This window comes from Anser brachyrhynchus, assembly GCF_964034855.1.
Source record: "Anser brachyrhynchus genome assembly, chromosome: 2".
Classification (NCBI taxonomy): Eukaryota; Metazoa; Chordata; class Aves; order Anseriformes; family Anatidae; genus Anser; species Anser brachyrhynchus.
This window is the reverse complement of record NC_137695.1, coordinates 82,689,167-82,716,191: the sequence shown is the minus strand read 5'-3', so window position 1 is coordinate 82,716,191 and position 27,025 is coordinate 82,689,167. Positions and strand designations below refer to the sequence as shown.

The window sequence follows — 27,025 nt, the reverse complement described above, 5'->3', positions numbered from 1 at the left end:
TACCACATTCCTACCTAGGCAAATTCCCCATCGCATTTCAGAGCAAGAATTAGTTTTGCTGCTTTCTTGAGCTGGAGTAAAGTATTGCATGGATTTCTACAGAGCTGTTTAAACCTATACCAGAAACCATCAGCCTGTGAGCAGAGGTGGAACAATTCCTGCATATTTTGAGAGGCAGTACGTTTTGTGTTAGGATCCTTTGGCGATAAGAGCTATGTGGTATAAATAGGGGTAAATATTAACCAACTGTACATGCTGCAGCCCAGAGTCACTGAGTTGTTTGTGTGTGAAACCATGGGAGGAAGAGGCTGGGACAGAGCAACTTTCTTTTTCTCTTTGGTGGCAATACCTGTTGGTGCAAGGTGGTAATCAAGAGAAACATGTTCTTTGGGTTAGCTACTTGTTGTGCTCTTGTTTTGATGAAGCCTCGTCTGTTGTACATGGCAGTGTTTCTGGTAGCACAAGTATCTATTGGGCCACTTCAGAATGCAACGTGTTTTGTTGAAGTGGAAGTAGGTGGTCAGCCACAAAGTGGAAACCAAACTGAAGCATCAGATCTAAGAGAACTTGTTTCTTGGACTATGGGAGTGTTTTCAGTGTAAGGCTTCCTTCTTGAAATACATTTTTTTTTTTGGTTGAAAATTTTGGTTTTCTGCTGCTGTGATCATATTCTTTCAACTTAGTACCCATTTTCCTTGTCAAGAATGTCCAGAACAGTTATTCTGATATTTCTTCTGATGTTGACCTGTTATGTCCCATTACCTACTGTTCTGTTTGTCTTAAATAATAAATTCAAATTTCATTGTAATAATGATTTCCTATTCTTTCCTGAAATAAACTGTGCCTTCTACAAATGTTTCTAGGAGGTTAATGAATAACTGACTGCTGAGGAGAAGGGAAAATCCTTTTAATAGGCAAGTGAATCAGATATGATGTATGAAAATTAATGGTTAGATCTAGAGCTTTAAATCTGTTATAAATAGTTCAGTGTGGATATACAGTATCTAGGCATGAAGAAGTTCTTAGAAGTACCAGTTCCAAGCATTGTTATTTATTCTGTGTGTATCTCTAAATAACTTTAATCTGTTTTTCCAAACAACTAAGTTTACAGTTGATGCATTTAGGACCTGTGCCTGAATACGTTGACCTCTGTTACATTATTCATGTTTTGGTGAGGGAGAGGATACAAAAAGCATTTGTTTTTTTTCCTTAACCCCTCAACATCTGTTTCCTTTTTTGTTATGCTTGTGCAGGCATTAGCTAAAATGGAAAAATCAGCTTTGAATCTTTGTATCTTTAGGAAAGATGTGCAATGATTGTTGAAATGAAAAATACAGCTGTTGCTTGTACAGTTGGTTTTGTATGCTAGCTACTGACAAGCCAATAATAAATCAGTGCAAGGCTCGTGTGCCTGCACTTTTCCTTCTTTGCACAGAACTTGGATATATTTTGCTGCCTCCCCTCCTTTGTGTGGTGGACTGCATGGGGAGTTTTCCTGTTCTGAAGGAGGATTGTGAAATGAAGTTGCTACCACGCTTCAGATCTTAATCTGCGCCACTGTTTGCAGATGATTCTCCACCAGCCAGCCAGGTCAATATTAAAACTGCCGAAAACCCTGTGGGCCTGTCTGTATCAGCATTTCCAATTTTCTCATATCTGGAGTTCAGAAATTGGCTGTAATTGGGAAGCAGCCCCAAGCACAGGAGCACAGTGGAGAAAAGCAGTAGGCTTGTGTCGTCACTCGACGCCAAGCTGTGTTGCTTCTGAGGAGCTCAGTAGTGTTGGAAACCAGTTGCATCGTTATCTTGATATCTATGCTGTAGGCATTTCTTTTTTCAATGAACAATTTGCCTTGTTCAATTCCTGTGCTACCTATGTTTGCCTTCTCCTTTTAGGAGCTTGCATATTGCTTTTTGTCAGGCATAGCTGTAATAATAAATGTATTGATGTGGTTAGGCTCGTACCTGGGTGATGGTTTGATTTTTATTTATTTTCTTTTTGTGTGGTTCTCAATCCTTCCCTCAATTCCACCAGCCCACCCAAAGAAAAAAAAAAAAACAACTCATCACAGTTGCTTCTGCTTTGATTTTTGTGGTTATGCAAAGAGTTGCTGGTGACAGCAGCACAGCAATGGCAGTGGCACTCCAGCGGTAACTAGCTCTGCAATTTTCAGGCTTGTAAATCCTCAGCTTTCCTGTGTCCATTTGTTTCCATTTCAAAGGTGGCCTCCCTCTTAGATGAGTTTATTTTGATCAAATGCACGTGAGTACATGGCTGTGTTGTGGCCATGTTATTTATAGGTGCGCAATGCCAGATGCAAAATGATCTGAGCAACAGCTTCTGGACAGGTTAAAGGAAAATCCAGCTCACGGAGAAGTCTGTACCTGCCATTTAACTCCATAGGGGTAAAGGCACAGGAGTGTGTTGTCTGTATTTGAGGGTAAGGGGAATCCATTAAGGATAGCGAAACTTTTGCAGGTTGTTTGCCTGGGTGTTTACTGGCAATTTACCATCACACAGTGAATACTGGAAGATGCAACTATCTGTACTGTCCAGAGTTAGATGATGTTGCTAGCCTGTAGCTCAGCCTCCTCAGATGTAGGAGGCTGCTGGGTTTTGGTATAGCTCTATAGCCTTAGGCCTGTGAGCATCAGGGCACTTGATATCAACTCAGATTAAACCAGATGAAATTTCAAGACAAGAGAAGCTTGTGGAGCTTGTTCTTTGCTTACAGATATTACCTGTATACCCAGACTGATGGACATCTTTTTCTGCACTGAAATGAGTGCTGTGGAGTCCTGAGTTTCTTTCACAGGCCTATTCAGGCATGGTTGTAAATTATATATATATATATATATATATATACATGTATATATATATGTATATATATATATTGTTTTACAGGGTAAATAATTAGTGATGCATTTTGCTAGCACATGGACATGGCAGAGTCGTGGTGTGCCACGATTTTGTGTGTGCTAGGTGAATGCAGCACACACTCACCCCAAGCAGAAGTTTTTCCCCTTAAATTAGATTGTAGGGAGTGGGGTTTTGAGGTCTTTAGGGTTATTGAAACACTGTTGGAACAGTGTAGCACCAAGTAACCCTTTGAAAGCCAGCTCCCTTTCAGGCTCTGGCAGGCTGTGTGCTGCAAAGCTGATGCCTGGCACCTTGTGCTCACCTGTGACTCAGGATGTTCTGTCATCCAGCATTTAGGAACACCGGGCATTTCCTCTCCTTTGGACAAAAGCAGAAAATGAAGTAGTTTTATTTAGAAACTTTTTTCTTGTTGTTTATTTCCATCTATTCTTGCTCTTGGTAGAAATGGCCTTCCTTTTTCCATATGGAACATCTGGTGAAACTATAAATGCGAGGAAGTGACTGAAGAAGCAGTTTGACTGAAGTGTTGTTTATTGGATGGTTTTGTAGAATTTCAGTGTTTTATTGTGGCTTAACCTTATAGGAAGATCCTTTAAAATAAGGAAGCGGTGACAGCAACAGAAGCTTCTGTTCTTAGAAACCTGAGCTTAAAATTGCCCTGGTAAAAGGCCAGTACCTGGCCGGGAGGCCTGCAGTACTGCAGAACATCTGGAAGCATTGTGCAAATGAGGAGGGAAGTGTAAAGAGACTTTCACTTGCTTTTACCTTTCCCTACAGCCTCATGCAAGGGCTTTTGGGGGGGATCCAGCCAGTCCCTGCTGGGAAGGGTGGGCAGACCTCAGCACGCTGGTGGTCACCCCCATCCCTGCTCTCCCGGTGGGACCCACAGGCCTCGCGCTTTTGGCACGTGGTTTCTTTTGATCACGCTGAGTGGCAGGCTCAGAGGTATCGAGGCTGTAGTCTTCAACCCATGTGTGCACAGTCTAAGCCATTGAATTTTACCACGCCTGTTCCGATCCTAGACGTCGTGGTTAAGAGGTTCTTCTAAGCCCTCAGTCAGACCTGAAGCAGGCAAAAAGCTCTTCCTTTTAAGACTGCGCTTCAAGTAGTGAGAACTAAAATGAAAAACAATAAAGCTGTTTTTCTTCCTTTAGTTCATAAATAGCATAGCACGCCTATCCCTCTTAGGTACCTGATAGAAGCTTTTGGTTTGCAACTTAGAATTTATTTTTTTTATTATTGTTTAGGACCCGTAGTTCTAAACAGTTCTGCTCCTTATTTATTTATTTTTATTACTCTCTCATGTTACTCCTCGTCGTTTACTTACTTATTTTTGCCCTTGGCTCAGAATTCAAGATGCATCCCAATTATATAGCCCTCTGAGCTTTACCCTTCGTTGTGCAAGCACCGGAGTTCAGTATAATAAATACGACTGCTCTTTGGCAGCACTCTCCACATGTCTTTCATAGCTGAAGGGTTTACAGCACTTCCAAATGTCTTCTGTTTTTTTCTTCAACTTTTGATTAGAAACATTGCTCAGCGAGGCGGAGGAGCAGTTCAGATTTCCTCTGCTTCTGTAAACATATCTCTATCTCCCCTGCCTCTCTTCTCTGTTGCTACAGAAGGGTGGTAAGTGTGGGGGTTTTTCCTGATGTACCTGAAACTGGACCCTCGGCAGGGGATGTCCAGCACCACATGCTGTGCGTTGCTGGCCTTGCCTGCATAGGAGGCGACTCTATGCCTCTACCCACAGGTCTTGCTTTGCCTTTGACTTTGCACTGGCACAGGTAGAGAAGCACCACTCAGTTGTACCTGCCCTTTGAAACCTACGAGTCACATAGAGAAATGCTTGGGAATCGGTAAGGAAGAGGTTAAATATTGATCTCCATGGGGCGGAGGCAGTGCGGGTATGCATCTTCATAGTTTTAGCCACAGTTGTGATGTGTACAAAGTTGAGTAATGTTATCAGAGCAAGTGAAACCCGCTTCTATGAAATGCAGTTGGATTCTTCCCAGGGAGTTCAGTTTCTTATAAATGTTGTGTTATTAATTGCTTAAGCAATTCGTTCTGGTTTTATTCGGAACAAATCAGCAAGTGTTGCCATCTTTCAAACTCTTCTGTAAGTGGCAGGTTCTTGCTGAAAGAGGTCTTTCACTGGTGAGGACGAGCATCCTCTGCAGGAAGGTCGCTTTTTTCCCCAGCATACTTGCCAACCTCCATGAAAGGAGGATATTGCGGAATGTGAGCTTTCTCATTTTCAAAGTTATTGCAAATCAATAGGAAATGGAGGGGTTTTGCCATCTGTTGAGCAGAAATATTTAGCTCTTACCAGAGTTTTATCAGGTTATGTTGGTATTTTACCCTTCTAGAGCAAGTCTGCTTGGGTTATTGGTCTGCTTGGAGTGTTGGAAAAACTCACGTATTTTTCAGGGATCCCAACCTGGGAAGACTTCAAATCCCAGCAGATGGTTTTGGATGGTCTGTTTTGGTATTGCGTGGGCATACCTAGCATAGCAATTGTAACGCTAGTAGGTCTTTCATTGTTCTTCACCCTCAAGTCAGATTTTACCACTTTGAAGGATTCTGGTTCTTCAGGAAAAAAAGCTGTTCACAGGTGGTGTTTGTAAATTTAGCAAGGAAGAAATTTGAATCTAAATCTGAGATGAGAATCTGAAGTCTTTAATGCTATACATGACAGTAGGAATGTGAGAGATGTTCCACTGTACTACACTCTGTGTGTGCAACAAGAGATGCTGCCCTCCCAAGTTAACCCGGTGGCCCTCTGCTGAAGCCATGCAAGAAAATGTGAATTTGTCCTCTTGCCTCTTTCAAGAGGAATCCTAGAAACAACTGTGGAAGAGCTCTCAATATGCTGCAGTTTGTCTGCTTGTGCCATGGCAAGGTCCACTAAATGGCCTCTCAAGGCTGCTGCTAAGAATATAATGCAGGAACTTCTTTTTCCCTTACAAAGGCTTTTTGGTTTCATTTCCTTTTTTGTTGTTGTTGGCTTGTTTTTTTGGGGGGATGTTTGTTTTTTTTGTTTGTTTTACTCCCTCTTGGGTATGTTATTTGGAAGATAGAAGCTAGCTGGAAAATGGAAGACGAAAACCAAGACCCACACATCTTCCAACCATGCATTGGCCAATTCTGTATCAACATGGATTTGCTAGCCACCTATACTATCAAAGGTTCATTGCTTCGCTTTTTGTATTGTCATGGGGTTGAAATTAGAGGAGGTGTGACCACAGGCCAACCTGCTTGCACTGATTCCTGGTGCTATGGTTTGTGTATTGTTCACCATGTTCCTCGCTCGCCGCATGGGCGTTTTCATTCTGTAACCGTCTCCGCATTTCCCAGGTCTGTGTCAGTTTTCACGCTAAATCTCAGAGACAGAGCACTATCTAATGCGAAAGTCACCTGCTAGTCCGAACAGCACTTCCCTCTCCAGCAGATGGACACCTTGATGAAAGCTCCCGAAATACAACGGCTTATCGGCTCTGAATCTCCGGAGTTCCTCCTTCTCAGTGTTTACGAGACAACTGAGCAGAGTGCCTGGTGGCATAAATCTTTAAAAACAAGGATGCCCCAGGGGCCCAGTGTGTGACAGCCTCTCACAAACGTGCTTACTAAATGCTTTTGGCTGAATTGGCTGCCTAGCCCCTAGAGGGGCTGCAGGAATCATCTCCCGAGCGGGGCTGCTGGGCACTGCCCCTTGCTTCCCTACTGCCTCGGTGAGCTCAGAAACGTTTAATAAATGCCTAACACTTTGTTTTGGGTTTACTTTATCCTGCTCACCTTTTTGGGGACTGTCATCTGCCTGGAGGTTGAGAACTGAGGTTTAGAAATAGCTGCTGTTGGCAACTTATTTGCCACTTGGTTAATTAAGAGATTGCCATGCAGATTTGCATCTATTGAATTTCTTCTCTTTTCTTACTTTAAGTGGCTACAATATTGTTGAAATTTTCTGACAAATACAGATGCAGAATCCTTTCATCTGAAGCATAAAAGAAAATGAGCTCCTCTGATGCTTCTTGCACTGTGGTTTTTGTTTCAGCTGCTCTCATTCATTCCTGTCAAAAAGACGCCAATTGTGATTTAGATCCTGCCAAGAGAAAAGGGGCCAGCTGTTGTGAACAGCAGAGGTGTTAGGTTTGCAAAATATTCGTGTGATCAGCTGTGTGTTTCCTTTAGAGCAAGACACCTTTTTGGAACAAGGAAGAAAGCAACGTATTTCCATGCAGTCTTAGTCTGGCACACAAATAAAAACACAATATTGACGTGGTTTTGGAGAGTCTGGGGTGGGGAGAACAGGAAGTTACAGACTGGAGGTGGAAAACAATTGGTTTTATAGGTAGTTAGTGTATATGAAGGCCTATCTCCTATCCAAGCTTTTTTCATCACTGTTGCAATCACATTTAAATTAGGTCACCTGTATTCTGAAATTACTGTGTTATATATTGTATACTGTATATATTATATGTATGATACTGCTGTTGTGGTTTCCGGAACCATCCTCTGGATTTTATTCCATAATGCCATTGTTCACACACAGCAACTGTCACCAAAAATTGCTGTTGGCTGCGTGCTGCTGCAGGGTTGCATTCCTCTGGAAGCAGGATAGATGGCAACGGTTTTGGCAGTGCCAAAAACGTGATTTAACATTTCTTTGATTTTTATGACATGGTGTAGTAAAAGGCAGCATGGCGTGTTGAAGGTATCCTTAGCAGCCAGCGGCCTGCTTTGGGAGCTTGTCTTGCAAGCAACATCACTGCTGCTGTGGGCAGCCAAAGGTGGGCTGCAGCTGGCAGGGGGGCTCATCCTGAAATCAGGTTGCCTTGTGTCTCTTACAGGGGAGAGTCAGGAAAAGCAGGGTAATGTGCCTTGTGGTTTTGGCTGGTTTTTGGACAAGAGGTGTTGCCGTGCTTACTCGTTTGGTGCTGCACATCTCTGTGCGCATTGCAGCGCTCGCACTGGCCGAGGCCTGGCAGTGAGCCCGCACTTGTAGCACAGGCCTGGTGCTCATGTGCCAGCTGAACACACGGTATAGTTTTTGTGAGAAAAGGCGCCTATTCAGATGAGATATTGACTTACCTCATAGCTCGGTCTGGTAGGCAGCAGGCACCCGTGCTGGTCAGGATCAGGGATTGCCGCCGTGTGCCCGCCGAGGTGTCACTGGGGCGTCTGTCACCTCGGGCTGTGTCAGCACACGGGTGACTGGTTTGACACACATTAAAAACGTTAATTAGGTGTAAATGGTGGGCTACTGTGTGTTTAAAAGAAACCCTCCTAAAACCTATGATGTGTAGAAAAGTACCTTTGAAGGAGCACCCATGTCCTTTCATAGATGTATTTTAGAATAAATTTTGTCCTACCGTGCTGTTGGGGGAAAATAACCCCGTTTTTTCTTATTTGGTCATTGGAGGTTTAGTCTATTACTGCTGTCCTTGCTTGACAACAGATTGGATTTCTCCAGAGAGGAAATTAGATTTTTCCTTTCCTTTCAGTCCATCTCTGTCATTTGTTTACATGAATTGGCTGATTGCGGGGTGTGTGATAACCTTTCCTTCCCCGCGCTGCTCTATTTGCTGTTCCTTAATAAACTGTATTTACACACAGCGCTTCCTTAGCTGCTTCTGGTGACAGCAGAAACGATCAAGAAAAAGAGCAGTGTCTATGCGGAGCCGGGAGCACACGCAGGCTTAACCTGTGCCGCTTCAGCCCGTGCTGGATTCGGAGCACGCTGATCGAGGCAAGGAGTGGCCTTAGCCCCTGGCTGAGGCTGGCAGAGCTTGCAAGTTTGAGTCTAGTAACCCCCTGGAAATTTGGATATATAGGCAGGTATTTGCTGGATTTTATGTATTTTATTTATTTCCCCCCTAGCAGCCAGCTGCAAACTGAAAGGCTTGTCTGGGAGTTATTAACAGCTGCTGCTCAGTCCTGTCTGGTGGTTGAGCCTCCCGCGGGCGTGGGGACTGTGCCCCTGTAGCAATATCCAGCAGGATGATCTGCTTATGGCCGAGGGCAAACCCCACGGAGAGTCTTGGAGGAGGATGAGGTCTCTGAGGTTTGAGAGAGCTTGGTGGGAATTAGGAAATCAGGAACAGCAGGACGGGGTCACCCCCAAGTAGTTCTTAGGATCACCAAGAACTACTCAGGGAGTAGAGCTGTGGTGGGATGTGCTGGAAGTGCTGAGCAGCTCGGAAACTAAGTGCTCTGGGGTGTTTTTTTCCTTTCCTTCTGTGCTCTGTTGATACACAGAGCCCTAGCTTTGTGCTCCAAACGCAAAACCTCATCTTTACTCCTGACCGAGCTGGGCAGCTCCTGGCTCTGAGAGACACATGCAGCTCTGGTGTGTTAGGATGCTGCCATCATTAGTGATTTCTGGTGTCCTGCGTTTTACACCTAATACCATATTACCTGTGCTTTCCTCTGCCTGGCTGATAGCAAGGGCTTTGTGCAACTGCGATTGTTTTCCTCCCTTTTTGGGGTAGGACTTGCAACCTGAGAGCCCTTGGAGGGAGTGTTGGGTATATAGTAACATGGTAGAAACTGCCAAAAATTGTGATTTTTTTTCCTCTTTCTGGTAGCATTTTAAAAACTATAACCATGAAAATGAATCTAGAGTCAGTTCGTCTCCTCCCCCCCTCAGTGGGAAGGCTGCAGCCCAGACTTCAGGTGCTTTGCCCTGGCTGTTTTCTCCAGGGGATAATCCTATATAATTACAGTCTTGGCAGCTCATAGTCTGAAACTGGGGGGGGGGAGAGAAAACTGCAAAGGCACAGAAAGCAGCTAGCTTGTGGTTTCTGGTGTAGCTAGTGCTTGGACCACATTGCAAGAATTGCTTTGTGTTTTGGGACTGGAGATGAGTGAGTGAATGCTAGAGAGTTGTTCAGGCAGTGGGATTTAACCTCTTTTCCCTCTCGATATATTATTTGCAAATGACTTTTTTTTTTAAATAAGTCTTTGCTATTCTTCATTGTGCAAATATCCTATGAGAATAAATGTCAGCCTCTGAGGACAAATGAGAAGACTTCTGAAATCTGAGGCAAACGGTCTGTTACCAGCGCATAAGGGTAAGACCAAGTAAGAAAGGACAGGATCTGGCCCTTAATCCCTTCACAGCAACGACAGCCCACCCATTGGGGTCTGAGGGAGCTGGGCTAAGCAGGCTTTGAGCCATGCCTTGTGGCAGCACAAGATGATGTCAGCCTGGTGACAGTCCTTCCTCCCCAGTCACTCGTCCGTGTGTCCGTCTCCTCTGCAGACGCTCCCCGTTAGCTCCCTCCTCTCACCAGCACCCCAACCTGAGCTGCCAGCCCCTCAGCTTTGTAAAACCTTATCAGCCACACAGGGGTGTGTGGTGGAGCACTGTCCTCTTCCAAAAAACTGAGGCTTTTTGGTGAGCTGTTGGAGGGGGCAATTAATTTTGGTGTGGAACAAGCTAGAGCCCTGGCTCCTTTTGCAAGCTATCTCCAGGTTTCCAAAAACTATTAAAAAGAAAAAAGAAGTGAGAGCTTTCAGGACTAATGGCTCTCTGCAGACGCTCTGAAAAAGGCAGGTCTGAGATGTGCCATACCTCATCTGCCTACAGCATCACTCCAGAAACATCTTAGTGTCTGCTCCGCTCCCAGAGCTCTTCCAGATGCACTGGTCTCCAGATTAAATGACTTAAACAGCATGCATTGGTTCAAGTACTGGACAATTGTAGGGAATTAATTCATGGATGTTTATACGGAACTTCTTCTTGGTAAAACCGCAGATGCATTTGCAGAAGGGCCTCTCAGCACTTCATTTGGTCTGTGCAATGAATCTGCTTTTCCCTTCTTTTTAACAAAGATCCCAAAGGGCTGCATAGCAGGTGAAATACAGTGGGTTTTGTGTGTGAGAGGGAGAAAATGAATCCCATTTAAAGAAAAGTAATTTTGGTATTACAAAACCTGGTTGGTAGGTCCTATCTGCCTGTCTCCAGTGGCATGCTGTGGCTGCTGAGAAATAGCAAAGCTCTCGTTTCCAGTAGCAAAGCTCTCATTTCCAGTTGTTTCTTTATTTTGGTCTGTCAAGAAAATCTCATTGCAGCCTTGCCACTGTTGTCACATAATATGCAGTGTGGATCTGATGAGGACTTGTGCATGACAATGTTGCTCTCAGTGTATGGTCTGCCAGGTCCTAAATACTACTTACTGTGTTTTTTTAGACATGTTTCAAAAATGCTGCAGGCTGGAAACTTCTGTTGATCTCTGCGTTCACCTAATGTGCAAGAGGATGCCCTGACAACCTGCTGGTTAAAGCTGGGTGGTCAGAAAGCCTGACCAAGCTCTGCCCTGTTGGTCCATCGGTGCCTTTCTCGCACTGGCATCCTCTGTGAAACTCGGCTCCTCTGTGACCCGAGGGCTGGCTCTGCACCGGCCAGGGGAGCCAGACCAGGACGTTTCCAAGGTTGTTCCCATCGGGAAGTGTGGGGAGCATCGAGTGGGAACCCTCTCAGGTGCTGAGGAAAAAGCCCCCCCTATACAGAAGGTCTAACACACCCCAGGGGTGCATGTGGCTCTGCTAGGGGCCAGGCAGGGCCATTGCTGCAGTGCTGGAAAAGGACAGTGTATGAAGTGGCAGAGGAGCTCCGAGTGCTCTGAAGTCTGTCCTTATACAAAAAAATGTTGTTTTGAACATCTTTTTCTTGAGCTTGGCCTTTGTCATTGGAGCAGCCAGTGTTGCTGCTGTGGTTCTTATTCCCTTGGCTGATATTTGAAATGATTTCCTATGGGATTTCTGAATAACTCAGTGAGAGACCTTTCAGGACAAAGTGATTTTTTTTCCCAAGTCTTTGAGTGGGAAGATTTCCACACTCGTTCTCTCATAGATTTCAAGGATTTCTACACTTTAAGCTTCTGCATTTCCTAGCCAGATTGCGTGTTGTGCAATGAGACTTGTGGTGTGTGTCTCGTGTCCATGGGGCACGTGAGGATCACGTCTGCACCACGCATAGGGTTAGGCAATTGTCTTCAGGAAGAGAAGCACTGGCTAAGTAAGCAAGGTCTTTTCCATGCCTGTCTCCTTGCCCACACAAATTTTTCCAAGTGGAGCAGATGGATATATCCAGGAGTTTGTGATACTGACGGTTGTTTCCATGATTTGTGTGTATGGCAAGGGTTTACTTGACTCTCTCTGCTCAGCAAAGTAATTGAGGTGAAAACGTTTCTGCTGAAAGAAAGAAATGAAGCTTTCTTGCCAGCTTAGCCACAGAGGGATGAAGTTGATTTCTGTCTTGCAGCAATTGTACGTGAGCCAGTAATGGATCGTGTGAACTCGGTGAAAACTGGTGTGGACACAGAGGTCTGGTGGCCAAGCACATCGAGGCACCAGTGAGAACATCAGCAGGGTGCAGGAAGCCTTTGCTAGTCCTGGGGCGGAGGTGGAACAAGCCTGACTGCTAAATGCTTGCTAAAAACTGCAGAGCTGAATATTTTATCATATCAAATTGAAGCCAGAGGTTTTGGAAAGTCAGTAGACTGTCCTCATATGTAGAACATTTCCACAGAGGGGTGATATTTCAAATACATGAAGTGCCCGCTGATGTCAGTTGAAAGTTGTGCTCACCCAGCTATGGCAGGGTTTGTTGGTTTTTTGTTTTGTTTTTTTTCATTCTCCAGCTTTTCTAGAAGAAAGGGCAAAAAGTGATTATATGCCTGTGATAATCTGGAAAAGAAAACAGATGCGGAACTGCCTCCAAAGTGACTTCCTTTCTATACAATGAACGACTGCTGCATATGGAGTGATACGTATTACGCACCAGTGACTCAAGACCACATACTTCTATTATTTTGATGCCTCTTTCTGACTTCATCCAGAAGTTGTTCTTGTCTCGGTTATTTTATTTTTTTTAACCTCATACTAACCCAAGCAGTGCAGTTGAAATGCCACAGTCCTACCTGCCTAATGCAGGCTTCCTGTTTCTATGGCAACAAAACTGGTCCTTGTACTTAACGAAGGCACACTGGAGCATGAGTATCTGCAACTTTAAGGTTTAGCAAAACAAACAGAAACGCTTCATAGTTGCAGATTAGAAAATAAAACGGAAGTGACCTCTTTGCATAGAATTTAAAAAATCGCCTTGCTAGGCTTGGGATACTTCATTAGTAAGAACGAAGCCATATTCATGTCATAAGAAGCTCTGTGTTTTAATCTCATTTTCCTAATTAAAACGTAAAAGCGTTTTATACCAAGTGAGAGTCTTTGAGGATTTTTCCCCCCTTCGTTTAACAAAGCTGCTCTGTTTGTGGTCAAGCTAATGAAAATTTGGGCTGCTCACAACAGACACATTTTCTTTTTGTATTGGCAAGAATCCATCAGTGGTTTTTATCACTGGCCAAAATAAAAGGAGAAAAAAAAGAAGTGTGGTGTCTAATCCTACATTTGATCTGCAAGCTAGTTCCTGGTCAGCTAATATAAATCTGTGTTACAGTGATAAATGCTGAACAACCTACAGATGAGAGAGTGAATGAATGAGCAGCTGTCATCTCTTCCTATTGTCTGATGGCTTTTCAATTACAATTTTAACAACCATTAAATTTTAATTTAAAACAACCATAGGAAACATCCCGAGGAAAAACACCAGTGCTGTCAGCAACATATCATGAGCGTTTATGAGCCTGCATTTCTGTATCAGCATGCTGATAAGTTCTGCACAACATTTGTGGCAGGTTTATGTGCTTGATTATTAATCTGTAGAAGTGAGTGTGGGCAAGTGGGAAATTTGAAATAGTGGGTTCTATTGTATTCCTACTGGCAAAAACATTATTTATGTTGGAATGTATTTGCAGAAGGCAGTCCAATTTTACTGCTATTTCTTCTGGAGATTAAAAAAAAAAAGCTGCCTTTCTGATAAATTCATTTTATTTTCTGAAGACTGAATAAAGGTAGACGGAACTCGTGGTTTAAGGAAGTTTTTGTCTGCTGAACTCACTTGTCACAAAGCAGCTGAGACAACTGCTGATAGCAGTCATGGTGGTAAATTGCCCTACAGCAGAAGAAAGGATGGAGGACAGGAGAAGACAGATAGAAGGCTGTCTTGTTTGAAAGTTGATCAAGATTAGGTATTGCAAAAGCAAAAAGTGATCCCAGGAACAACCCACTCAGCAAAAACCAGCTTAAAACTGGCTGAGTCATAGCGTATTCAGCTGTGGACAGGTGGCATCCCATATGAGTTAGGAGGCTGTATCCTGCTGACAGCGGTGGTGCTCTGTCTCCCAGCAGATTGATTGGAAAGGCATGTAGTGTCTCTGGGTATTATGAAAAGTTTCAACCCCATATCTATGGATTATCTTTTTCCCTCCGTTTTCCTTTAAAATCTATCTATCTATGCATGTTATGTATGTATTTGTTTTATTAAAATGCTCCCCTGGGCACAGGCTGAAGGAAAGTTGATAATCGGGATGCAGTGGGGCTGCAGGAGATGCAGTAGGTGCCAGGATGTCACAACATTAGCACCACAGCCAGCTGCTAATGAGCTTCTCCATTGCTGACAGGGTATTCGAAGCCTAAGTGCATGAGGATGCAAGATTTATATGATCATGCATGACGCTGGCTGAAGGTCTTGAAGGATGTTAAGACCCTGAAAGCTTTGTGAAGCTAGGCACCTGGCCGGGGGAGGTAATCCTGTGGGCACCTTTGCTGGTGTGGGCCTGACGTGGCTTCATGTGCTCTGTGTTTCAGGGATAGAGCTCTGTCCTCCCGCGCACCGGTTCATGATCACCATGGTGGCGAGCTTCATCGAAATGGCGGGGCAGTTCCTCATGCCGGGGCTGGCTGCCCTCTGCAGGGACTGGCAGGTCCTCCAGGCGGTCATCATCTGCCCCTTCCTGCTGATGCTGCTCTACTGGGTGTAAGTATTGCTTCCTCCCATCACGTCCAAGGTGACACAAGCCCCTAATACTGGATTTGGAGGTGCTCGCATAGGTTTTATCTGCTGAGGCCTGATGGGGATGCGGGAGATGGCTCAACTATTGAGCTGAAAGTTGCATTTTGTAATTTTTCTGGCTGTTGTGTCCCCTTTAAAGATGAAAAAGCCTCCTGAAAGGACGCGTCTCAGTCTAGCTGTTGTGGCTGCACAGCTATATTTTCCCCGTAAACCTGCCCTGTGGTTCTGGGCTGTCACTGTTGGTTCCTTTGGCCTGGCTGAGCCATACTAAATATAACACGCATCCGCTCGTGAGCAGCACCCTTGGGCGCCGCATGTGTGTGAGGTGGCCAGCCCTGAGCCTCCCCGCTAGGTTTCTCCCAAATTAGCGTGTGTTGGGCCGACGGCACTGTTCCCACAGGTTACTTCTCCCATCCTGGTTTCTTCTGGTCTTCTGTCAGCATGGGGCTCCAGGCCTAATGCTGCCTACCCTAGGGAAACGGGAGGCTCCCACTTTGGTGGTGCCGGGTCTGTCTTCACCAGAACTTTATAAACCTCTCAAAAATCTTTCTTTGCGCTTTTGTCTTAATAGTGACACACAGTGGTGGCACAACACAGCAGAGGCTTGCGAGGGCAGGATAGTACAAAACTGTAAGACTGAGAACAGGCTAGGTAATTAATTTTAAATGTAATGCTGGCTAGATTAAAATATTTACTTGCTATAAGCAAAGGAACAAAGAAGCTGGAAAAATTCACTGCTTGCTACTTACCCACCACATACCCAGAGCAGAGTTTGGATAACAGGACAAATAGCATTTGGATTGCAGGCTGCCTGACTTCCTTCTTTTTTAATATAATTGTTTACATGTATATATGTGTGTGCATGTATAAATATGTGCATGTATAAATATATATGTGTGCACACACACTGTATATATATTTTTTTCTCTGTCAAGGATGAATTTCTTGCTAAGGATGAAGTCCAAATTGCATCAGCCCTTAAAGGTAGCACCCTAATAGTGCAATTGACTGCACCACTGCTTAAAAGTACAAGAACTGAGGCAGCATCCGCAGCGAGGATTGGCACTTTGTGAAGGAAAATTGCGGTTTATTGTATATTTGAAGTTAAAAGTTAGTTTTAAAATTTGTTCTTAGGAAGGTCTCTTAGAAGATGAGTGAAAACGAGGCCTAAATAACAAAGAAAATATGCTTATAGTCAAGTCTGAAAGTATCTGTATTGATGCAAGTGTGGGGCTTTTTTGTTTAACATCTACGTATTTATTTTGGTTTTGTATGAAAATAAAATGAACTTACCTGGAAAAAAACAGTGAATAATGGTTAATTACACTGAAGAATCAGGTGAACGTCAGCATTGGAAGAAAACAAGCAGATGAAAAGTAAACTTCTTTATTTTATAACATTCTTTATGTGTATGCTTTTAAGGCAACTCAATTAGCATAATGTTGTCTTCACTAGGGGAAACTTTTGTAGTAGCAACCGCATGATGTCTGGCGCATACACGATACTGACCTGTATAAAAGAATGCCTTAAAATCTGTGTATGAGGGAGATATTCTGGATGTTTAAACATTTAAAAAAAAAAAAGCTGTTCCATTATAATCCTAGAAAGTAATTCTTTCCTCTCTCCATCTTTACAAGAGAATTCAAATCACTTCTGTCAGAAATTTTCCTACTGTGGCCTGAATTATCCTGCGTTAACTGCACGACTCATTTATTCCCTGCCTGGCAGCAAATGTCTATTGCATGCAGTGCTTCCTCCTTCTCCCTGCTCGTTCACAATGGTATTAGTAGGCAGAACTCCTCTAATATGTTATAAAATTCTAATACGTCCTATTTCAAGGTGATAGGATGGTTCCTGTATCATTTGTCAATCAGTGTAAAAGTGAATGTCACTGGTTTCCATATTCTGAGCCTTTTTTTATTAATTTTACAAGTCTTTTTTCTGCTTTTTGAAAATAGTAATATTGCTCATACATATTTAAATGAGCAGCTAATCGCTATCACTTTTTTCTCTGCCAGAACTTGAAAAAATTTCTAGAAACTTCCTAGAAATTGCACAAATTTGTCAGATTCCAGATGATGAAATAAAGCAATATCTTTTGCACTGAGGAGAAACGTCATCCTTGTTAATTCAACAAACTGGGAGATGCTTTCTAAAAAGAAAGTGACCCTAACGTGTTTTCCATCTCTGAAGTATTTTCCCAGAGTCCCTCCGGTGGCTGATGGCTACGCAGCAGTTTGAGGCGTCCAAGGAACTTATCTTTCAGCTCACTCGCAAGAACAGGATGAACACGGAAAGCGACATCAAAGGAGTGGTGCCCGGTGAGTAGGACAGGCAACCATGAGTCTGGCTGCTCGGATGAAATCGCTTGCTCTTCTCTAAAGGCTGCGCATGGCGTTGCTGTCCAGAATTAAATCATCTATTTACCGCCTGCAAAACCATCCTATTCATTCGCTCATTCATTTTTTTTCTCAAAAAACTGCTCCAAACTCCAGCACCGTGTTTAACATTGCTCAGCCTGTTGAACAGTCTTAGCAATTACCGTCTCACCTGGCAGTGCCGTGTGCTTTTAGGGACATCTCTTGAATAATTTTACGATGGCTGCAGAGCGCGCCATCAGCTCAGCACGCCTCTGGAAACTTTTTGCAGGAAGCTTCTGGTTGGGATCCTGCCCATCACGCAGCGCTTGTTTTGTTGGTTGGGAGAAGTGACAGCGCTCAAGCCACAATTTCTAAAACACCACTCCCGTGGCAGACCTAAATCACATCCCAGTTTCTCTTTAAACCCTTACTGCAGGAGGCATTTTGCTTTTTGCTCCTGTAGCATCTGAACGATGCTGTCCTGGGGGCTCGGGGTCCTGCTGGTGACAGCAGTAGAGGGCAGTTTTGGGTTCAGAGCTCCTCCTCCTCCTCCTCCTCCTCCTCCTCCTCCTCTTCCTCCTCTTCCTCACAGGCTTGACAGTGCCCACAGATACCATTTTTACAGTGTCCCCTGCAGTCTGTATCAGGCTACCTACTAGTCAGGAAAGAGTGGAAATGTTTTAGGGTGTTTTTTGCAGTTTTTCATACCCTACCTACCATGATTCTGGGGGCTGGAGGGGTACATCACCCCCACACCTGTGCTCTCTCTGAACTTGGCTGTTATTTGCTGTAAAGGTTCTCTGAAGTAGCTCAGGTCAGTCCTTGCTAAAGGTATCAATCAGCCCTGGGGTAGACTGCATCCAGAATGGAAAAACCTTAACTGTTAAAATCAGTTCATCGTGAATGAAGCAGTCTTTATCAATAACATGCTTAAAAACTGATGGGACTAGGGAAAAGTCCAGTTTGTGTCTGTGTTTCATCTTGGTATTGATACCAAGGCCAATGGTATGGTATTTCTGGTACAGCTGGCAGACTTGTGTTAATTATCATGTTTGCATGTGAATTTTATGTCAGGGGTTTCCTGGATCTGCATCTAACGTAGCATGGCTCTGCAATGTAAATGACATTTTTTCTGGTAAAGCTCTGAAAAGCTCAAGGGTACGGAGCAGCCGTTAATTCAGTGATCTCCATCACTGTCTCCTTTTTGCAGATCTTTCCCAGAGTAAATGAACAATCTTGGAAAAAACTTGTTTCTGAGGCAATGAAATGTCTCACCATTGGATTTGGAGACAGCTCAAGCTGTCTAACCAGCTCTAAATTTGGCCTTTCTTAGCTAGTCAGTTTATTGAATTTACAGACAAAATAAAATTTATTTTTAAGGGAAAAAAATAATTACCTGAGTTTCCTTTAAGGGAAATTGTGAAGATGTAACTCGGTGCTAGAGGGATTTACTTAAGCCATTTATAATTATATTGTCCATGGAGGAATGCTAAGTATCAAAATGGTTTTATGACTATTACTTGTGACTGATTACTTTTTCCAGTAGTTTCGTGGAAGGGGCACACTCCTGTTTAAGGACGGACTCCCTTTCATGTGGAAAACAGTGTTATTACACGTCTTGATGCTATGGACTATCTGCCTGCAAATATATTTAGACATAGCAGTTGTACGTTACCTTTTGCAACCTTTCTACATATGATACAGAACATGCTCAGTTCTGCCTCCTTGCTGATGCTGGATTTGTTTTGTGGTGTGAGGTAGGGTTGGTTTTGTATTTTTTTTTTCCTTTTTGGCTTTGTCTTTTTTAAACTCTCTCTGCAGCCCTACATGGTAAGGCTTTTCTAACCCAGCTCTGGAGCATTGCTTTATTTTTGTAGGGAGAGAAAAATGAAGCAGTATCAAATGGATGAAATGAGCTTAACTAAAGATTTTGGAAGGGCATTCTTCTTCTGGGTGCATGGGAGCATTGATTGTTTGAGTGAGGACAGGAAAAAAGCAGAAATCCTGAATGAAAAATATGATCAAACTACAGGACGTATGTGTCTCAGTGGGTCTGTAAGCAGAAGAAAACATATTTCTGCTTTTGTGTGTCATAATTGCATATACATAATTGCTGTAGCGGGGAATGGGCAAAAAGCTGGTGTTCTTGTGTGAGAAAGGATGCTATTCAGCCTGATGCAGATATCCCCTATTTCCGCTTGAATCCATTGTGGAGCTTTCCTATCCGAGTGAAGGGTTGTTTGGTTTTGTTTGTTTGTGATTTGTTTTGTTCTGTGCTTTCCATCTCAGAAGGCTGGAAACTGTTTCGCTTTAGTTGAGGCCCATTGTGTTGCCATCTAATATTAGTCATAACAGCCTTGCGTGGCTGAGGTACTCAGTGTGTTAAGCTGTGAACGGTACGCTGTTCCGATAGAGTCCCTTCCAGCTGGAAACCTCTACTCACGTGTATCAGTCAAATCAGTGTATGCTACGTAACAGATCGTTACGGGAGATGTATGCACACATTTGAGGCAATTGGTAGATCTTCTGATTTTTGGTAGGAACAGTTTGCCATTGTGAGATTTTTGGTTTTATGCGGTTGCACTTTCTTCTTTAACACTTAAGAAAAGTAGGTGTACTAATTTGACCTGGTTAAAGCATCTATAAACACTCTTAAGTCTCAAAATTTTACTAGCTGGCTCAACGCTTTGCCCTCCTTTAGCGACAGAAGTTTAAATTCATTTTTACAACAAAATAAATATTGTTATCCAACTGCATATTGAAATGTCACTTATAAAACAGGCTTGGTGAGCTTTGTTGACAAATTATGTCAAACACATTCAATTCCCATTGTCCAAAAAAGTCAGCTTCAGTCATGAGCAAATTAAATATTTTGATAATATTAATTTAGTAGAGGTTTTTCACTACCAGGTTCTTCTAAAACCTCCCCATCTCTTCCCTGTTCTCCTGTGAAACAAGGAACAAACACATGTTCCCGTGTAGCTATGGGACAGTTGTTTTTAGCTGAGTGAAGTAAATGCTAAGGAAGCAGAGAGTTTACTCTTCAGAGTATTTAGGGGAATTGGAAATCCCCAAGCACCAACTGTCCCAACACCTTTTTAAAGCTGTGTCGTACATTAGCTGGTTTTTGTTATTTTGGTAGGGTGCGTGTTTTTTCTTCACCTTTTTCAGGGTTGGTTTGTTGGCTGGGACAGATCACCTGCTGCAAGCTGGTCTCTGCTGTACCCATATCTAGCCCATCACTGCGTTTGGGAATGCACAGCTTGGGAAGCCGTAGCAGCAATTATCTGGGTGTCAGCCTTGATGCTTCCATAGAAGCCCATCCTGGTGTGGTTTTCCCCATCTTCACCTTTGGTCAGTGATGTTTCAGCTGTTCCTTGGCAGAAAAAATGACTGCTTGACTGGGCAGAATAACAAAATCGCTTCTTTGCTCAGCTCTAGGTGAAAACACAAACCAGAACACTCCTGTGGACACAGAGGATATATAGACGTTGCTTTCCAAGGTAGAACCAGACAGTGGAAGCAGGCACAAAAATAGTTTTACAGCACAGAGGAATAATATTGACATAATTACAAAAGTGGCTAGCAAAGATCAAGCATCCAAATGTATGCCAATATTTTAAAGAGCAGAACCCTTTGTGGAGAGAAAGAAGGAGTACTGTGGAGACAAATATTGCGTGTGTGCATATGTCTTAGTTGCAGTTAGGAAAGCTGTGGTTTTCAGGGGATTTTATTTGAATTTTTAAAATATGATTGTTCACCTTTCTTGCTTCTGAGCAACGTGCTGCCATCACTTTTATTTTTGTACATAAGTTAGTTTTCTATTTTGTTTTGCTGCATATTTTTATTTTTCCTAATTGTGAGGCTTGGATCTACACACTTGCATGCTGTTTTTTTCATTAAGTAAATAACAAAAGGAAGGGTGAAAAGGCTTTATGTCTGAGTCAGTCTCTTTCCATAATGGGAGAGATTAACTCTCCCTACAAACCTTTGATCATGCCCTTAGATCGTCACAGCTATAACTATGCTGCTGTGTCAAAACAAAGATTGGGATGGGTGAAGAGCCAGGTGTACTAGCTAAAGAAAGAAAGCAAGTTCCCTGGCCCCATAACACAAGTAGCACCATGGGATGCTACTTTGTGCAAACCTGCTGGATGTGTTCCTTTATAGGATCCCGTTTCTTGATCATTTAATAGTGAGCATCAAGACTAAGACTGGCCAGGGTAAGTCCTCTTCTGCTGGCTAGATGTACGGAAATGGAAGAGGAGCTCATGCATGCACTGGCTATATCCCTGGCGAGGACAGCAGTGACCTCTGACAGCTGCAGGGTTTGGAGGGGACAGGGAAAGAAAGCAGCACTCTACCAAGGATGTGCATTTTGGTGCCACTGGGAAAAGCCAAATATACTATAAAATAAAAAATGAAGTAGTAGTGGTGGTCAGCTTCTATTTAAGCTTGACTGACTTTGAGCAGGAGCTGGACATGGAGGGCTGGAGGAAACCCTGGTGCTTCTGGCACTCTCACAGCCCACGTGCACAGAGAAGGGCGAGGATGGGTGAGCCTGGTGTGGATGTGAGGGGCAAGGAGAGGAGACCTCGGGAACCAAGCGGAAGAGGAGAGCAAGAAGAGGGACTGGTGGTGGAGAGCAGACAAAATAAGGAGAATGAAGAGAGTTGTGGGGACAAAGCATAAAAATAGTTTGGGCAGAGGCAACAAGGACCGGGGTAGATTAATGGCTGTAGAGAAAGGAAAGGGGAGAGGTAGAGCATGGAGACCAAAGGCACTGTGACCATTTGCTTCCTCCTTCCTTCAGAACAAGCCGTCACGCCCAAGGATTCAATCTTGGCATCCTTCTCCTGTGATATCCACCTCTAAAACGTGTGCCTCGACTCTCTGTGCTGCCCAGCTTGCTTGCTCTCTGCTGAGATTTCCTCTTTGGCTTCAGCTAGATAGCAGCAGATAGCAGTAATGCGTGTGTAGGTATCTAAAACGTGATGGCCCAGATACAGTAACACACGATGACATTTGAGGTATTCTTTGGTGGTTTTTTTTGAATGTTGGTAATGTTAGAGAAATATAAATGTTGACAAGTAATGCTCTCAGAGATGCAAAAAGTCGGGTTGCCTGGGGAACCCTTGCTTGGCCTCCTAGTGTGAAGGCATGATTGTAGAGCCTTTAATAGCATGATTACAACCTATTTTTTCCACAGGGCATAGGATGGACGAATCAGTGCATAGGATGGACGATGCTGTGGAAATGAAGCTGTTGTCTGTTCCTCATTTGTTGCAGAATTTGGAAGGTGTGTAGTGAATGAGGCAAGGGGTTGCAGAAGGAAAGAGGACAGTCTTGGGGAAATGAAGCTGAATACCTCCAGAAGAGCTGTACCCTGTGTCCACCAGGGATGTTTTTGTACAACGATGGAAAATTCCCTGCAATCAGGCTCTTCCAGTGTTGTCACCAATCACAGCTTCTTCAGTGTCTGTCTCTAGCATGTAATTCTGGGGCTTGCTTTGCAGAAAAGTGGAGCTTTTATATCAACACCTACAGTGAGCGTTACATGCAGAGGATTCTGGGCAACCCAGAGCTCACATTCCTCAGGCTATGCTCCTAAAATCACTGCACGTTTTTTCTCATTCTGGACACAATTCCTCTCTACTTTATCTCCCTGCCTTGCAAAGTAGGAATAATCATGCGAGAAAGCAGTGGAGATGATTTCACTGATATTTATGAAGCACGTGAATACTCTGACAGCACTGTAGGAAAGTCTCTGAGGAAACCTATGATTTTTGCATTCACTGTGAGGTTTGGGTAATAAGGCAGAGGGGCACATGTTGAATGAGAAAGGTAGAGACATCATTAATAGCTGCCCATTTGCTGACTGCAGCAAGCATTCTGGGAGGGAAAACTTACGTGATCATCTAATGACGTGCTGTATCATAATGTATGTGAGCAACTGACGATTGCAATGGCAACCGTATGTTCCAAAAATCCAAACCGGATTTTTGCCGTCTGTTTTTGAATGTAATTAGAAATACAGGATTGAAACAAATTATTGCAATCAGCCCTTTGAGATTGTATTCACTGAGTTACCTAGTTGTTCTGATGAACTGACCTTCATCTTACGTGTTGTTAGCGTTTTTGTCCCATGTTTTTGTTGGAAAGCCACTACCTAATCCAAATCACTCTTGTGCTAGGGTACATTTTACCATTCAGGTCAAATGTACTGTAGCTGTCCAGGTTCTGTCTTTTTTTTCCTTCCCACTTGCTCCTGTTCTGCAACTGTCTTTCTCTTAATTCTCTTTTCCCATACTGTGTTAGCAGGTAGCAGCCCTGTTTCTTCACTGTACTGAAGTTCTCCTCCATCTCTCTAGTTCAATACCTTTAGTTTCTCAAATAGTGATGAGCAGAACTGTAAAAAAAAAAAAAAAAAAATCCCCTGTATTTCATTGTCTGAACTGAAAATAGTTCATGAACACAACAGACTGGTGCCGTGTAGTTGTTAGTGATCAAGTAGCATATGGCCAGCTGCACCCCAGTTTTTGTTAAAAGCTTTTTTTTTCCAGCAGAAGCATTTCTCTTGATTTGCTGAGTTGTGTTTTTCATTTTCAACTTGCTTTTGCCACATATGATCTCAGGCTCATCCAGTTCTCTCTGTTGTCCCATTTCCGTGCTGTCCTGCTGGTAGTGCCTCAGTGTCACTAGCAAACTTCACTGACACATTCCTGAGCTTTGTGCCAAACTCCCTAGTGAGGTTATTAAACCAGATTTATTTACTTTTTGAGAACTAGACAAGTCACCCTACCAGAACCTCCTGCCATCCTGCTGTGATTTCCATTCTTCTACCTCTTACTGCTGTCTGCCCATCAGTCAGCTCTTTAGCTACCAACAATTTCTGTATGTGAGCTGATAGCCTTCAATATTCCTTCAACATTAAGCTTTTCAAAAAAATATATATGTATATATACAAGGCTATTTGCCCTCGATGATAAAAAAAAAAAAGTGAGCACAAAGGGAATTCACGGAGACAGAAATCCTGGAAGTTATCAATAGAGCTGTGCATCTGTAGCTCAGCGTGGCTGTGAGCAGGTTGCTTCAGCTCAGCATTTCAGCCCTGTCCGTCTCCTGCTGCAGAGCTGTTGTGCTCTGGGGACTGACAGTGCCTCTTTTCATGTTCAAAGAGCTACTGGCAGTAATGCTCAGCAGCCGGAAAAATCCAGCAGAAGTCCATCACCACAGGACACTTGTCACTTTGGACATCCTTTTTCGGAGGCTTGATTTGAGCTTTGTCTATTTTGCCAAGTGATGCAGGGGTGGGTGGCTTCATCTGAAGACTTTAGACGTACTTTATGATTTTGAAAGCCGTGGTTCTGAAATGGAGAGGATCCCACGAGAATCCAGCAGCACTGGGAACTGGAAGCTGATGGGGTTTCCCTCCCTGTGAGACGTTCACAATATCCCAGAGAATAGCTTTAATTTCCACTGAGACATGAAGAGTTAGCTTGTTGACAGTTCTCCTACTGAGTCCCTGAATAGGAAGCCTAGAGTGTGTGTGGGCTCTGGAGTATGGGAAAACTCGTAATGGGCCTCTGAGTACATGGGTAAAAATGGCGTTTTTTTATTTTTATTTTTATTTTCCACACTCACCCTTCTGGTAAATCAGTCAGAACCGAAATGTTTAATGCAAATTCCCTCTGAACTGGTGACTTCAGTGCAAATTCAAATAGGTTTGGGGAAGGGGAATTTTCCTGGTGTTATTCCAGTAACTGACAGAGTTTGCTACCACGTGATTTTCTGATGGGCATTGGCTTGACTTCTCTTTTAAGATCTTAACATTGACCTGTGGCATTCAGATAGCAGAGGAACTGCCGAGGCTTGGCTGCTGCTCTGACGGCCCCTTGCAGTCAGGCAGTGCAGGTCCTTACACAAAAAGCCAGCTACCCCAAAGACAGCAGGCGGCTGAAATAAGAGCCAGGGCTGTAGCTGATGAGGTGGTGTTTTTTTTTTTTCCAAGTCACATACCGTATTTGTTGCAATCTGAATATTTTGATTACTGTAAATGATTGACTGTAGATGATTGATTTTGGTGTGGGTTTGTTTGTTTGTTTTCAGAACATCTGACTGCTGTGTATATAGAAATAAAGGATGGAGAAGGTCATCAGGAAGATTTATGAATTTGGAGACTTAGGGAGTGCTTCATCTGAAGCAAGTGACCTGTGCCTAGATTTGGAGTTTTAACAAATTAAAGAAGGGGGGAAAGATAACTGGTAGAGCCAGAAGGCGCTCAGTAAAGGCAGGTGTTATTTCCTTTCTTTGGTGTAAAGTTGGAAGCTGTATAATATATATGTTTTATATACATATTATACATAGAAAACATTATATATATGTATATATATAAATCCTTGTAATGCAACTACATCTGGAATCTTTTTTGGGACACTTTATATCGTAACACTATGTACTCGTAGAGTATAACCCCTGACAGATTGGAGGCAAGGGTCTGCTGCTGCCTGAGGAAGGGTGGAGAAGGAAGGGGTACAATTCCCTCCTGTAGGATCCTGCTGAACCAGGGGACACGTTTGCTGGTTCATGTGATGCACGGGCTGTCTGTTGTGTGAGGGCAGAACAGCAGCTGGTGAAAAACAGTAACAGGAATTAGTTTGGAAGGACTGATCTATAAGAAGTGTTTAAAGGGGGCCTGAGTGCACGTCAGAAGGTTATGTGATGGTAAATACCATAGATAGGGATCGTAGCAACTGCTGATGTGTGAACAAAGCAGGACTGGAGGGTAAAGTACCATTCGGTTCCTAAAAGAAGTGTAGCTAAGTAAAGTGTTGCTTCACTTAATTTCATTTAACTAAGTTGTGGCTCAAAAAAGCACGTTGACAATAAAATCCACTTTTTCCTCTCCTAAATAAATAAATAAAAATTATTCTGAGAAATACAAACGCCGCAAATGAGGAAGTTCTAAGAACTGGCATCAGTTCTAAGTTCTAAGAACATGGCATCAGCTACAGCCTTCTGATGAGGTGCTTTCCTATGGAAGTCCAGATCTGGTCATGTTTAAACAGTTTGAGAGTGAAACCTTATGTCCACGTGAAGTCTATAAAACGTGGGTTGTTTGGGCAGTGATTTTCATTGTTTCCCTTGAGCTGAATTAATAAGCAGTCATCCTCTGGAAAGCTTTTCAAAACCTTGTGCTTTTCCTACTGCTTTGTGTGACTTTTTCACTGCAGAAGGCTTGGCTTGGGCTCAATTATAGACTTTACAACTCTGTTTTATCTGTCTGCTGTTGTTTTTCTGAATTAGTTTGTTCCCACTTAATCCTTTCCAAAATCTTGCTACAAAAATCATTTTGACCTTGCTCTTTGAGATTAGGTTCCATCATTTTTATTGCCTTTTTTTCTTTAATATAGCCATGATCCGTTGCTGAGCCTGCTGAGTGCTCCTGTAGTGCAAACATTAATTTGACCAATTTCCTCTTTTGCTGCGGCTCTGCTTTTATGATTTTGTGGGCTTCACGCTGCACAGATGGTAGGGAGAATGGATATTACTAGGTAGCAAGGAGACTAGTTGGGTAACATGCTGCTTAAATACAATCATTAATATAAAATACCCTTCATTCCTTTTCTCAAAAACATTCCCTGTAGTTACTCCAGATAGGCGACCAGGAGTGACCTGTGAGTAGTGTAGGACAACTATTTGCATCTAAATAGTATTTCTTTGGTTTATTATTTTTATGATACTGCTTTCCAATAACAGCAAATGTGGTTTTTGTTTTGTTTGTAAATTAGGGCTGATTTATCTAATTTTCCCCAACGGCTTGCTTTTATTTGTTGTTTTTTTTTCCCATCTTGCATCTGTTAAAGGGATC

At 43.2% G+C, this 27,025-nt stretch overlaps 1 protein-coding gene across 3 annotated transcripts in view; it reads left to right on the top strand.

The window, feature by feature from the left end:
* SLC22A23 (solute carrier family 22 member 23) overlaps positions 1 to 27,025 on the top strand; it is a 98,119-nt gene that overhangs the window by 54,830 nt on the left and 16,264 nt on the right. Inside the window, exons 4-7 of one of the 3 annotated variants that reach the window (XM_080582757.1) lie at positions 14,590 to 14,758; positions 16,988 to 17,115; positions 22,364 to 22,453; positions 25,264 to 25,340. In XM_080582757.1, the coding sequence (XP_080438883.1) occupies positions 14,590 to 14,758; positions 16,988 to 17,115; positions 22,364 to 22,453; positions 25,264 to 25,325 (449 nt within the window). In that variant the 3' untranslated portion in view covers positions 25,326 to 25,340. Of the gene's footprint in view, positions 1 to 14,589; positions 14,759 to 16,987; positions 17,116 to 22,363; positions 22,454 to 25,263; positions 25,341 to 27,025 lie in introns of those variants that run through there. The other 2 variants (XM_080582755.1, XM_080582756.1) reach the window with 2 other exon arrangements.